The sequence below is a fragment of the Pipra filicauda genome, unplaced genomic scaffold, assembly GCF_003945595.2.
Source record: "Pipra filicauda isolate LSUMZ 115617 unplaced genomic scaffold, ASM394559v2 scaffold53_size3534045_pilon, whole genome shotgun sequence".
NCBI classification, from domain to species: domain Eukaryota; kingdom Metazoa; phylum Chordata; class Aves; order Passeriformes; family Pipridae; genus Pipra; species Pipra filicauda.
The window spans coordinates 995,049-1,007,173 of NW_024104687.1; the positions used below are offsets into that span (position 1 = coordinate 995,049).

Sequence of the window (12,125 nt, forward strand, 5' to 3'; positions counted from 1 at the left end):
AGCTCTGACTGTGATCTAGTTGAAGATGTCTGTTCTCATTGCAGGGGGATTGGAGTAGATGACCTTTAAAGGTCCCCTTCAACCCTGTGATTTTGATTTTTCAGTCTGGTGCCAGTCAAGTACTGGAAGAGACTGCCCATAACAGCTGTGCACTCTACATCCCAAGACCACACTGGAGAAGCACAGTTCTAAGTAACACAACAATTTCACAGCCAGCAGTGAAGAGAGCTCCTGGGTCCCTTTTGACAGGACTGACCCCGTGATTCTGTGACACAGAATGCAAGGACAGCAACAGGTGGCTGAACAACAGCAGCAGCCACTGCTCCAGATCTATGTGCTGTTCCTGGATAAAATAACCAAAAACCATGGTGTCTTTTTATGCTTAGAAAACACTACTCCTCTGAAGGAGTTCTGTGACTCAAGAAATCACGTGACAGGCTCCAAAGACACAAAAATCAAGCCCTCAGATGTCTGTGAGAGCAAGTGTTTTCCCAAGATACCTGCTGGTCCTGGATAACTCAGAGGAGGGTAGGAAAAGGACAAGAGGAGTATTACGGACTTCTGGTCACACACCAACTTTCTCAGGGAGAAATTATCCCAGGTGTTCTCTCATTCTCCTTCAGCTGCTACAGAACAGGTATGAGAACAGAAAAGGGTTGTTCAACAGCTGTTCTGCATGAACACACACTGCAGGGAGTTACTAAAAAGTCAAAACACAGCAGTTAATTCCTTAAGTCGTTTATTTATCATTGAAGAAACACACAGCAGCAAGTTCTGTGTTGGCTTCAGTGTGATCAGATCCCTAATCGTTGTTACCGCACCCCAGGTTTGAAGTCAACACAGCCATTACTACAAATCACTTTTCTGGAAAGGGAAAGAATTGACCCTGAAGACAAAGAATTGGGGGAAAATTGAACAATTTCTCCAAAACCACACATTTTAAATATGACAATATTTAAAAATCCTTGAAAGGCATGAATTATCCAGTAATGGAAAAAGCAGTTGTGATGTTGGCAACAGAAAGTACAGAGCCATATGCTTACCAAAACACTGAAATGGTGAAAGCTGCAAGTTGGATTGTACACTGCAGCAGTGTATACATTACTGGAACTATGACTGCAAAATGGCCTCAGAGGTGTGATGGATTCAAGTAACTCTACAGAAAATATCCCAGTGTAGCTAATGCTCATAATGTTTATTGTATTTAATTCAAATTTAAACAACTTACTGAATTTAGATAGTGATAAAATAAGTCTCAGAAACGGCCTGCCCTCCAAGATACCTATGTAAAAGAGGGCTTTCCTATTTTTTTGGCTAATTATGCAAATTAATTTAGCTCTGCTTTTTCAATAATTCCCCTCTGTGAACAGAGGTGTTTTCAAATGCATGTTCTGTGATGATAATACCCCATTCCAAACTAAGAAAGACTCAAAATAAAAAGGGCAGCCTCTTCTGGTGCGAGATAGAAGCCGTACTGAAGACAGCTGTTGGGCTTGCTTCTTTTTATTTTAGCAACAAATGACCCATGAAATAAGCATCATTTGAAATTTCAAAAACTGGCATTTCCATTTCCAACCTTCTGCTGTGAGTTTTGTGCATGATCAATCTATATGAGTAAGTAATTCATGCTTTCATGTTACCTCAAAACATTGGTTAAAGAATTCCAATTGAGAATGTTTATAAGCACAAATATAATCTGGATTCCATCAAATCAAAGCTAAAACATTGGTTAAACTCTGTGATTCCCACTTAACGTCGTACAGTGGTCCACCCTTCCTCGTCTGTCTCGTTTTTAGTACGGCGCACGGGCTCCCGCTCCTTCTCCGGTTTCCAGGAGCCCTTCTCCTTCTCCCCATCTCTTTCCCGCTCTTTGGATGCTGGTGGGGGAGCAGCAGCTGGAGGAGCCGCGGGAGCAGGGGCTGATCTCCGGACTGGCTCCCGCTCCTCTCCCCGTTCCTCCCTCCTGTCCTCAGCGCGGCGCCAGGAGCTCGCTGCAACAAAGACAACACACAGCTCTGTCATGCTCCACCAGCCCTGCAGGAGTTTAAACGAGCAGGCCGACCCTGGCACTCTGATTTACTGACTCTCAGCCTTGCCAAGAGGTCATACAATGAGGATGGCCAAATACATGGTTTAGTTTTACAGGGAAGTAGTGACAGGAATCACTCAAGCCCCTTTTCAGTTTTGGGGTGTGGTGAGCAAGCCCAGTGTCATCTTTAAAACACAACAACTGCAGTAAAAATGTTCTACTGATGTACATGGTTTTATGATGTAAAAATATATTCTTATATTATTAGCAGAATTAAAAGCACAGATGTGTCTCCTTAGAAATGACTGAACCCTGAAAACAGAAAAATCCTTACTTAAAAACAGTTGTGGAAAATGTTTAGGTGTTCACTGCACTAAAAGACAGGAAATTACTCTTCAGCCTACTAGAAATTAGAGGTACTGAATTACATGACTCTACTGGTAACAGCATCTACCACCCTTTACTACAAGAAGAACTGTTCATGTCCACCAAAAGGATGTTAAATGTTCTACACCAGCTGGGGCATACACCAAACAAACACCAAAACTTCCTGACACATTAAAAAACCCCAAAAATCTCCCCACTGAGAACACTCTGCCTTTCTGCCAGCAGCAGTCCCCTGTTTGATCCCCAGCCTGATCCCACGTGCCGGAGCACCCACATGTGGGGCAGAGACAAAGAGATTCTGAACATTAGAATGCCAGAACTGGAAGATGTGGTGGTGTCTCCAGGCTAAATGTATCTGCTGTTGCTGTATTTGCAGAACACAGCGAAGGATTAATAAATATACAAAATTAAAACAGGGTAATGTCTGTAATCGAAATAGGTTAGTCATCAAAATTACTACCATTAATAGTGTGAAACCCATAAGGCCTCATTTGGAAATACTACCCTCACATTTTAATGGTTTTAAGAAAAGGGACAGAAATTCCTTCCTGGGATGTCTGTCTCGATAGTCTCAGTACAAAGAATTCATTCACCCAGAACACAATCCTGCTATGAAAAGTGCACACTTGAAATGTTAATCCTCTACTGTAGATGTGAAATGCTACTATGAGAGAAAAGAATAAAACTACAAATAGTTAAGATTCTCTGAAGAATCCTCAATTACACAAAAGCTGCTTTTTATCACTTTGTTTATACAAAGGGAGTTTAAATGGCCAAAAATATAACTCCTTCCCCTTTGACCCCATGCTAGCAGTGTCAGTAACAGGAAGGCTCTGCAATGAATGTGGCACTTCAGAAACTAAAATAAACCTACGTTCTTCCCGGTCTGATCTGAGGGGGGGGCCTCTCCTGAGGGGTGGCTCTCTGTCATCGCTGCGGCGATCCCTCATGTCACGGCCACCTCTGTCCCATTCCTCACGGCGACCCGAATCTCTCCAGCTAGAAGTTTCCTCAGCTGGGCCTCTTCTCCAACCGGCATCATCCCTTTGGCCATTCAAAACAGAAGACTAAATGTTAATATTTTACCTTTGCTATGGAAAGAAGTGATAATAAAGCACAGCACAGATATTTTCACACCCAGTGGTGGTGAAATAGAACTTAACACACTAACATACTTCCAAAATTGTGTTTTTCTGGAGCCTAACATGGAATTCTCTTGAAAATGGGTTAAAGAAAATAATAACTATAACCAGTAAAGCATTTTGAGATCCCTTCTGTCAACAAATAACGTCGTCTTAAAAATAACAAGCCAACAGGGCCCCAAAACGCCACTATCCATTTGCTGCCTGAAGTGCTTAATTTCACCCAAACCAACCCCTGTTCCTTTCACTTGGCAATTCCACATTATTTCGTTATCAGCAGGGCACGTCTTTTTTTTCTTTGGCAGAAACATTCTACAAGTATTTAAACAGAGAAGGCAAACCTGGGGCGCCTGAAACGATCGTCTCGATCGAAATCTCTCTCTCTGTCGAATTCCCGGTCCTTCTCGTTTTCATCCCGATCTTTGTCTCTGTCCCACTCACGGTCTCCTGAAGGTCTGGAGTCTCGTGGAGGGCCCCAGCTGTCCTCACGGGCCTTCTCTCTTTCTCTCCATCCCCCTGTAAGAAAGAAACACAGTCAAAGGAATTTGTGACTGACCTCTGATCTCTCTGTAGACAAAGAATCCTTTACTTCCCTCACGGAAACTGGTTCTTCAAGTTTTGACCCCTGAGGATCCAACTCAAGATGCTTGTAAAAAGTGTGCACATTGAGAGGGAGCCACAGACAAAACAGTGTACAAACTGCTTAATGTAAAGCCAGCAATCCACACCTGGTGTCAGGCCTGCCTGTAACAGCTCAGCAGTGCTGATCACACCCTGCTGTTCTCAGTCAGAAACTATAAACTCCACAAGGATCTTGTGCAAAACAAGTGCAAGAAGAAGTAAAGGGAGTAGTTTAGACAGTGGGTTCCTTTGTGAAAATCCACAAGTGAGATATTATTTTTAAAGAACTTACTGCTTTTTAAAGCACTACTTTAAAATATGACTGTTGTTACCATCTATTTAACACAGCGCACTCTGCAATATCACTCAGTTATTTGGAAATGGGAGTTCTGTATTGTGCAGCCTGCTTTGGCTTTAAATAGGAAAAAGTGGAGTACAAGTTTTGATGTTTATAACTTTTCTACAGGTTTGGATTACAGAAGTAGTGTCTATAAAAGTTGATGTGCAAATACATAAATAAAAAGAACCAGGAAATCCAAATCATATCGAGCATTTAAATGTAATTGACAGTTCTGAAAAAAATCAGAAACAGTTTTTCTAGTCACCATCAACAAGACTTAAGGCTAGAAATAAATGATCTAAGAATAGGATAATTCAGACTTTAGGGGACCTCAGACGGTCTTCTAGTCAAAACTCCACTCCAAGCAGGACTTTAAAGAAGGGTCAACACAAAACCAAAAAAGGAATGTTAAAACCAGGAATATCTCTGTACACATAAAGAGGGATTATTAAAAACAGACCCACTTGAATGAGGTACCAAAATCCTCCTTTGAAGGAGGTTCATTTCAGACACATAGAAGGGGTAGGGTAAGAGTCCCAACGTGTGCTAATCTAGTGAGAATTTTCTCTCCCATCAGAGCATTCGACTTATTTTGGTTTTGCACACAGGGAACTGATCAGCATTACTCTGGGACCTTTAGCTATCTTCCAGGCAAGCAACAGACACTGCTATTTGTTTGTTTTTGGGTTTTTTTAATTCAACCAAATTAAAAGGTTTAATTATACTAAGTAAAGGAGTATCCCCTTTAGCCAAATTAATCCAGATGTTTTCAGAGCTGATTCTCCCACCTCTGCACCAAGTACATTATATCCATTATCTACCAGGCTAAGACACACTTCAGAGGGAAGGTTACTATATTGCTGTATTTTACCTGGTTTACCAAATGGCCTCCAAGGACCTGGCCTTGAATCATCCCCACCACGCCACGGCCCCCTGTCATCGTCTCTCCTGGAGAGCCTGTCATCGTCAGCGTTACGCCACGGCCCCCTGTCGTCATCCAGCCCGCGCCTGGGCCCTCTGTCGTCATCCATCCCACGCCTGGGCCCTCTGTCGTCATCCAGCCCTCGCCGGGGACCCCTGTCGTCATCCAGCCCTCGCCTTGGCCCTCTGTCATCATCCAGCCCTCGCCGGGGACCCCTGTCATCATCCGCAGCTCTCCAGCTGCCCCTGTCATCATCCAGCCCACGCCTGGGTGGCCTGTCATCATCCAGAGCCCGTCTGGGTGGCCTGTCATCATCCATTCCACGCCGAGGCCCTCTGTCGTCGTCCGCGGCTCGCCAGCTCCCTCTGTCATCGTCCAAGCCGCGCCGGGGTGGCCTGTCGTCGTCCAGCCCGCGCCGGGGACCCCTGTCGTCATCCAAAGCACGTCTGGGTGGCCTGTCATCATCCATTCCACGCCTGGGACCCCTGTCATCATCCATAGCACGTCTGGGCGGCCTGTCGTCATCCATTCCACGCCTGGGACCCCTGTCGTCATCCGCAGCTCGCCAGCTCCCTCTGTCATCATCCAAGGTGCGCCTGGGCGGCCTGTCATCATCCAATCCTCGTCTGGGCGGCCTGTCCTCTTCCCCTTCCCGCCTAGGAGGCCTGTCCTCGTCCCCTTCTCGCCTCGGTGGCCTGTCCTCCGCTGATTCGGTGGAAGGACGTTCCTTTTCCTCCGCAGGACCACGTCGGGGCAGGTCATCCCCCCGTCGAGGCAGATCATCCCCTCGCCGGAAAGGTCTTTCATCTTCCCTTGGCTCTCCTCGACGCCAATCTCTATAAAACCAGAGAACAAGGAAAAAGTAGAAGCTGACACCCAGGAAAGCTTTACATCAACAGTATCAACCCCCTCAAAGCCATTCCTGACTGCGTGTGCTTGATGAGCGGCTGCAAACACATCTACACAGTGTGCAGTTTCCAAGTGCACTCTGTAATTGCCTTCACTGTTATGGGAAGGCAGTAGGTCACCACCCCTCCCATAAAGACTGAGCAGTTTACTATCTCCTTCAAAACTACAGTTTGAAGGGGATAACTGCAGTCCCCTGTTGGTTATTTGCTGCAACACCGAGCCTAATCTGACAAACTCAAGCTAAGTCTCAAAGAGTGAGTATTAAAAACCCAACAACCATCAATTAAGTTTTCTCCTCCTTCATGACATACCAACCCTACAGTCCAATCCCTGTTTTCTCATGCTTGGGCACAGTTCCAGCCCAACGGATTGGCAATACTTTCACTGACAAGGCTCCACAACTAGGCAGGACAACGCAGTGAACTCGTGAGTGAATCCACGGCTACTGCCTGATAGCAAGCAGGGTGCCCCAGGCCCTGGCAGGCTGTCAGTGCTTCCAGGGGCTCTCCTTACTGGGATGTACATGGGAAGTACAGAATCGGTGAGCATTTTCCCTGGGCTGTGGAGCCATCAGTTCATCTTTGAAATACGTTTGGACTTGTAACACTGAAAAGATCAGACACAGCTGAACAATTAGGACCTTTCACTCTTGTCACTTCCCTGGACACACCATTTAGTTTACTGTCTACAGGATTTTACACATACATTTATCCTTGGTTTTGTCACCTCACCAGATCAATTTATTTCTGGAAATTAACCTCCCTCAGCAATAAAAAGAAACAAGGAATAGTACATCACAGAAATGTACTGCTAGGTTTTTCTTGGCAGAAGAGAAGCTGCACTGGAGTTGAACCTCATGGATTTAAAAAAAAATAAAATCAAACCCAAAACACAAGGAAAAAACACCCCCATGTTTAGAAATTCACTATGCTACTAGAATGTAAACAAAAGAACAGCAATGACTTGCTACAAAACAACAGATGTAGGACTCGAAGAGGTGAGAACAAAGAGGCAACAGTTTGTGACAACTCTGCCTCTCAAGAATTTTGAGCAATAGCAAGCAGTGCATCTCCTAGTTTCGGAAGAATAAGGGGGAATGCAATTACCATTGATCTGTGAGATAAAAGCCAAGCCATGGAAATTGTTAATTTCCATTTAGACTCAAATTGGATAATCTTCTCCTTTGAAAAGTCTTATTATTTTGCCATAAAAGACATACAGAGTTATCAGTTTCATCAAATGAACAAGTATTTAATTCATTCAGGTATTGTTTCAGGGTTTAGGATTTTTAAATCGCTACTGCTACTCTAATTTTTAAACTATTACTCGCAGGTGAAATTATGTCTCTGTTGTTTTTACTGGTTTTTTTCTCATTTGACAACTTCAGTGTTCGTTTCAGTTTTGCCCTTCTTTCCCTCTTATAAATCAAGCCAGTCTCTTTCATATAACCCATTTTTAAATAACCTCTAAAAACCCCACACACAGATCTACAAGAGCTAAAGCATGCAGACAGCTTTACCCATTAAACAGAAACCTGCTGGCAAAGTTCACACTACAGTAGATTTGCTCAGTTCAGGCAAACAGCAAACAGAGGTCAACTCCCCTTTTCTGTGTATTTTTTCTTTCTAGGATTTCTTGACTACAGGCATGTGAGTATTTGTTGATCCTCTGGGACTGCAATCTGTGGCACAGTAACTGATGAGCTGTGCCAAGGATGCCCTGCCCCTTTTAGTGAGTCTGTATCAGTTGCCATTTCGTTATTTCAATGGGTCTACTTCCTGAGGTATTTTACAGATTTTCTGTCAACTAGAGAAAGAACAAGAGGTACCACCATAAAATGACTTTTTCTACTAAATCAGCTGGCTTTTAGGTTAACTCCTACACAGCACTTCTACGTTAACCTTTCTTCTCCTCTGTATAAAATTTTACTACATCGTTAGTTTTGTTTTCCTCTTTTAGTTTTTATAACTAAGCTACCTTTCCTGCACAGGGGAGGAACAAATACTGGCAGCCTAATCATAACTCTGAGTAAAGCTGCTCCCTGTCCAAGAGACAGACAGCCCTTGCTGGACTCTTCTGACTGTAATTTGTTTCTTCTTGCACCTGGAACCACGCCTGGAAAAGACTGAGAACACTGGAACACGCTGATCACCTGGAATTCAGCACTCTGGGGGCTGTGCTGTAGTACAGTTGCTTGCTCTGTGACTGTAAGGATGTGTGTGCCAATATGGCACATTCGACCAGGACTGTGCCATTTCCATCACAAATTGCCTGTCACACAAATTTTAGAGCTTTTCTCCTTGCATCAGCATCCATAAGGACTTTTTAAGGAATATATATCCAATAGCTGCACTTACAGCTAGATACATGCTGCAAATTAAATCTGATGCTCTGTCATCTGTGTTACTGCCTTTATCACTTGATCCAGAAATTCATGTTGGCATTACTTTACTCAGTTAGGTTTGCAGTGCTGTCTTTGTATCCAACACATTTTCCCTTTAGGGTTAAAATCCAACTGAAGGCAGACTAGGGACTACTAAAGAGTGCACCTTTCTGCTGCAATTATGACTGAGCATCATCACTTTTACTTTGATATTTCCTAAATTCAGCAAATAGAAAATAACTGAGAAACATTCCTTTACTTAAAATTATGTAGAGATATGGATTTTTACTTTTATGAATATATCCTTTCACTATTCCTCAGTATATTCATTTTAGTAAAAGGAAAGAGGAAAGTTTTACCAAACTTGCTACATAATGCAAAATATTCCTAATTTTAACTCCTCGGCAATCACTTGGCTCCCTTTCTACAGAAGTTAAATGAGAAATGACTAAGACAACCTGTATCATTCTATGTGAAAAAAAATTGCATTGAGGCATATAAATAGATGCATTAAACACTTCACAGAATCACAGACTGGTCTGGGTTGGAAAAGACCCTAAAGATCATTTCATTCCAACCCCCTGCCACGGGCAGGGACACCTTCCACTAGACCAAGTTGCTCAGAGCCCCGTCCAACCTGGCCTTGGACACTTCCAGGGATGGGGCAGCCACAACTTACGCAGTTTGTGAGTAGTTAAAGGCTTCACCCAGGAGTTTCATCCAATTTTTACATTTTGCAGATGAAGAGAAAGTGAATCCCTACCAGGAATGGCAACACAGCTTTTAAGGAAAGATGGAATGCTATTGTTTATTGAGAGATCATACTTTTCCAGCTCATTAAAAAAAATTACTAGAGAGAGTAGGAGTAAATTAATTTGCTTCCACTGGAGTCATAGGAAGCACTAATGGATTTAAATTGCTGCACTGGAAATTAGGGTAAGACATTTATAAAAATCTATCTACCTGGAAGGCTAATGAAGCCATAAAACATATTGCCAATGAGAACCAGCAGTGCTATCTCCACTAGCAACGGCTTTTAAGGACAACTAGATGTGCACCACCAGAAAAATTTTTAGCTACAGCTCATCCTGATGTGGAGCAGAGAAATGGACATAAATCTTATTTTCTACAACCATATAAACAGTTTTCACTATTAGTGAACATATCCAAAATCCCCAAAATACACAAATGTAAACAAGCAAGGATTTCTTTTTTTTTATAGTGCAAGTACCTTCAGAAATTTGCTCTTCTCTGTTCAATACACTCCTTCAGAACTTTGTTTAATTTATGGCATGTATTTTCTGCCCTGTGACTCACTCTGGGACTTGCACAGTTTAAGACTCCGAATTTTGACTTTACTATTCTTATACATTACTGTCAGTTTTCTAAATGGAAAATCTCAGAGTTTCATCGTCCAGGAGCCCTGCATTTGCTTGTCATCCTTCCCCATTCTGTATTTATACAACTGACACCAATGTTTGAGTGGGGGAGGAATTTTTAATTTAAAAAGGAAACCAAGTAAGCAAGTTATCACACACAGAAGGTGTCTGGTAGCTTCATATATCTCAGCTAAATAAACCAGGAATGTTATCTGAATGCAGTTCCACGATAAAACCTCTCTCTCTTTTCGAGATCCTTATAAAGCAACTTTTTAATACAAGGCAACTTTCAGAGATGCAAAGGCAAGAGATATTACTCAGTTATTGCAGTTTTAGCAGTGGCAACACCATGGGAGCCTACATACTTTGAGCCCAACACAACTGGTGCTTAGTAACCCCCTGGTTACCTTTCCACTGGTGCTCGGCGCCATTCGGATTCTGGCTCCCCTCCTCTCCTCCAGGAGCTTTCAGACTCCCTGTCACCCCAACGAGACTCCTGTGTGTCCAAAGAAATTAGGAACATTCTCTCTGAGTACTTTAAAAAGATTTTCAACATATCATTTACTTCCAGAGCATACAATGTCATTAAAAACTCACTAGTCACGCTGTAGAGAATACTGTACTGTCAGGAGACTGAAGAACTAAAGTATGGTCTTAACTGACTGACTTGATTGTTTCTGGTGCAGTTTAACCAATAATGTGGTTCCCTCTGTGCCACATTCCTCACCAGTAGGGTAGGATATTTGCAAATACACTAACAAGTTTATGAACAAGTGTATGAACAATAGCTACAGTCAGCCATAGCTACCACCTGGTGACTAAAAGAGAGGTTCTAACACCTTCACTTTTCCTGGAGCTTCATCATGGTAGGAATGAATTCAAGGAATGATTTGGTTTTGTGCTTTCTAATCTGATCAAGAAATATAACTAAACACACTGAGAGCTCTCTATGACAGGGATCATTTTGTTCCCAGTATGCACAGAACAGGTGAGGTATTAGTGATTCTCACTGGGCAGGGCAATAATTAATCTGTATTTTTTTAAAATGAAGTTAAAATTACCCTCTCCATTGCTGGATAAAGACAAACCACTTAAACTATTTCTAGCTGTTTATTCCTTAATTCCACAAAATAAACTAATTAGGTGAACCACCTAAAATACCTGGTTTCACATAATCACACAACCTCTTCATAGTTTTCAATCCTTCTCTGGAAAATATTTTTATTGTCAATATGGGAAAATACACAGGTTACCCAAGATCTTGCAGATCCACTCTCTGTGGTTGTCTCTTTAAATGCTTTTGAAGTGACCCCAACCAACAAAAACGAGCAAGGAATCCCAGAACTGCAAATGGAATTTCTGAAGTGGTACAGATATCTCTCTTGGAACCTGAGCCAGCTTTTCCACACAATCAAGTGCCCATGGCTAGGAGACCTCTTATGAGACAAATACCCCTAATGATTATTTACTTGACAGACTATCAAAACTAGTTACACAAGCTCTGATAACTTATCTTTGTGGTGTTAATGAAGTATGTATTAAACAAAGAGAAAGGCTATGGTGGATGAAATTTTAAACTAGTTCTCTTGAATGATAAGTTCTGAAAAAGTGGAGTGTAGAAGGCTTATGGTACTTAGTTACATTCTTCTAAATCATTAAACATTCATTTGCAATTAACTTTTGCTTTGTTTCCTGTTGGATTGGGATAACATTTCTCCCAATCCAATTTATATTTGTAAACAGAAAGTTCCACATACCTCTTGTTTTATGTTACTGCGTGTTTCTTTTCTTTTAAAATATAAAACTATGAGTTTATGTTTAGTCTGGAGTTTTCCTTCAATATCTACTTTAATTTCTGACTTTGTCATGAGTTACTGCACTTGCTTCCAATATAGTTTTCCTTCTCTTGTGTTAAAGACAATGTTATCCAATACTCGTTTTAGCCTTTAATTGTTTAGTTTTTAAACAGCTTGGAGCTTTTAGTAGTTTCTTTATTTTACACTAATACTAGCT

General features: G+C 42.1%; 1 protein-coding gene across 1 annotated transcript in view; it reads right to left on the bottom strand.

Annotated features, from left to right (window-relative positions):
- Positions 1–722: 722 nt before the first annotated feature.
- EIF3A (eukaryotic translation initiation factor 3 subunit A) overlaps positions 723–12,125 on the bottom strand; it is a 34,124-nt gene continuing 22,721 nt past the window's right edge. The window contains exons 18-22 of the mRNA XM_027746480.2: positions 10,520–10,608; positions 5,391–6,277; positions 3,900–4,074; positions 3,291–3,460; positions 723–1,991 (exon numbers count right to left, since the gene is read on the bottom strand). Coding sequence (XP_027602281.1) covers positions 1,750–1,991; positions 3,291–3,460; positions 3,900–4,074; positions 5,391–6,277; positions 10,520–10,608 — 1,563 coding nt within the window. The 3' untranslated portion in view covers positions 723–1,749. The remainder of the gene's footprint in view (positions 1,992–3,290; positions 3,461–3,899; positions 4,075–5,390; positions 6,278–10,519; positions 10,609–12,125) is intronic.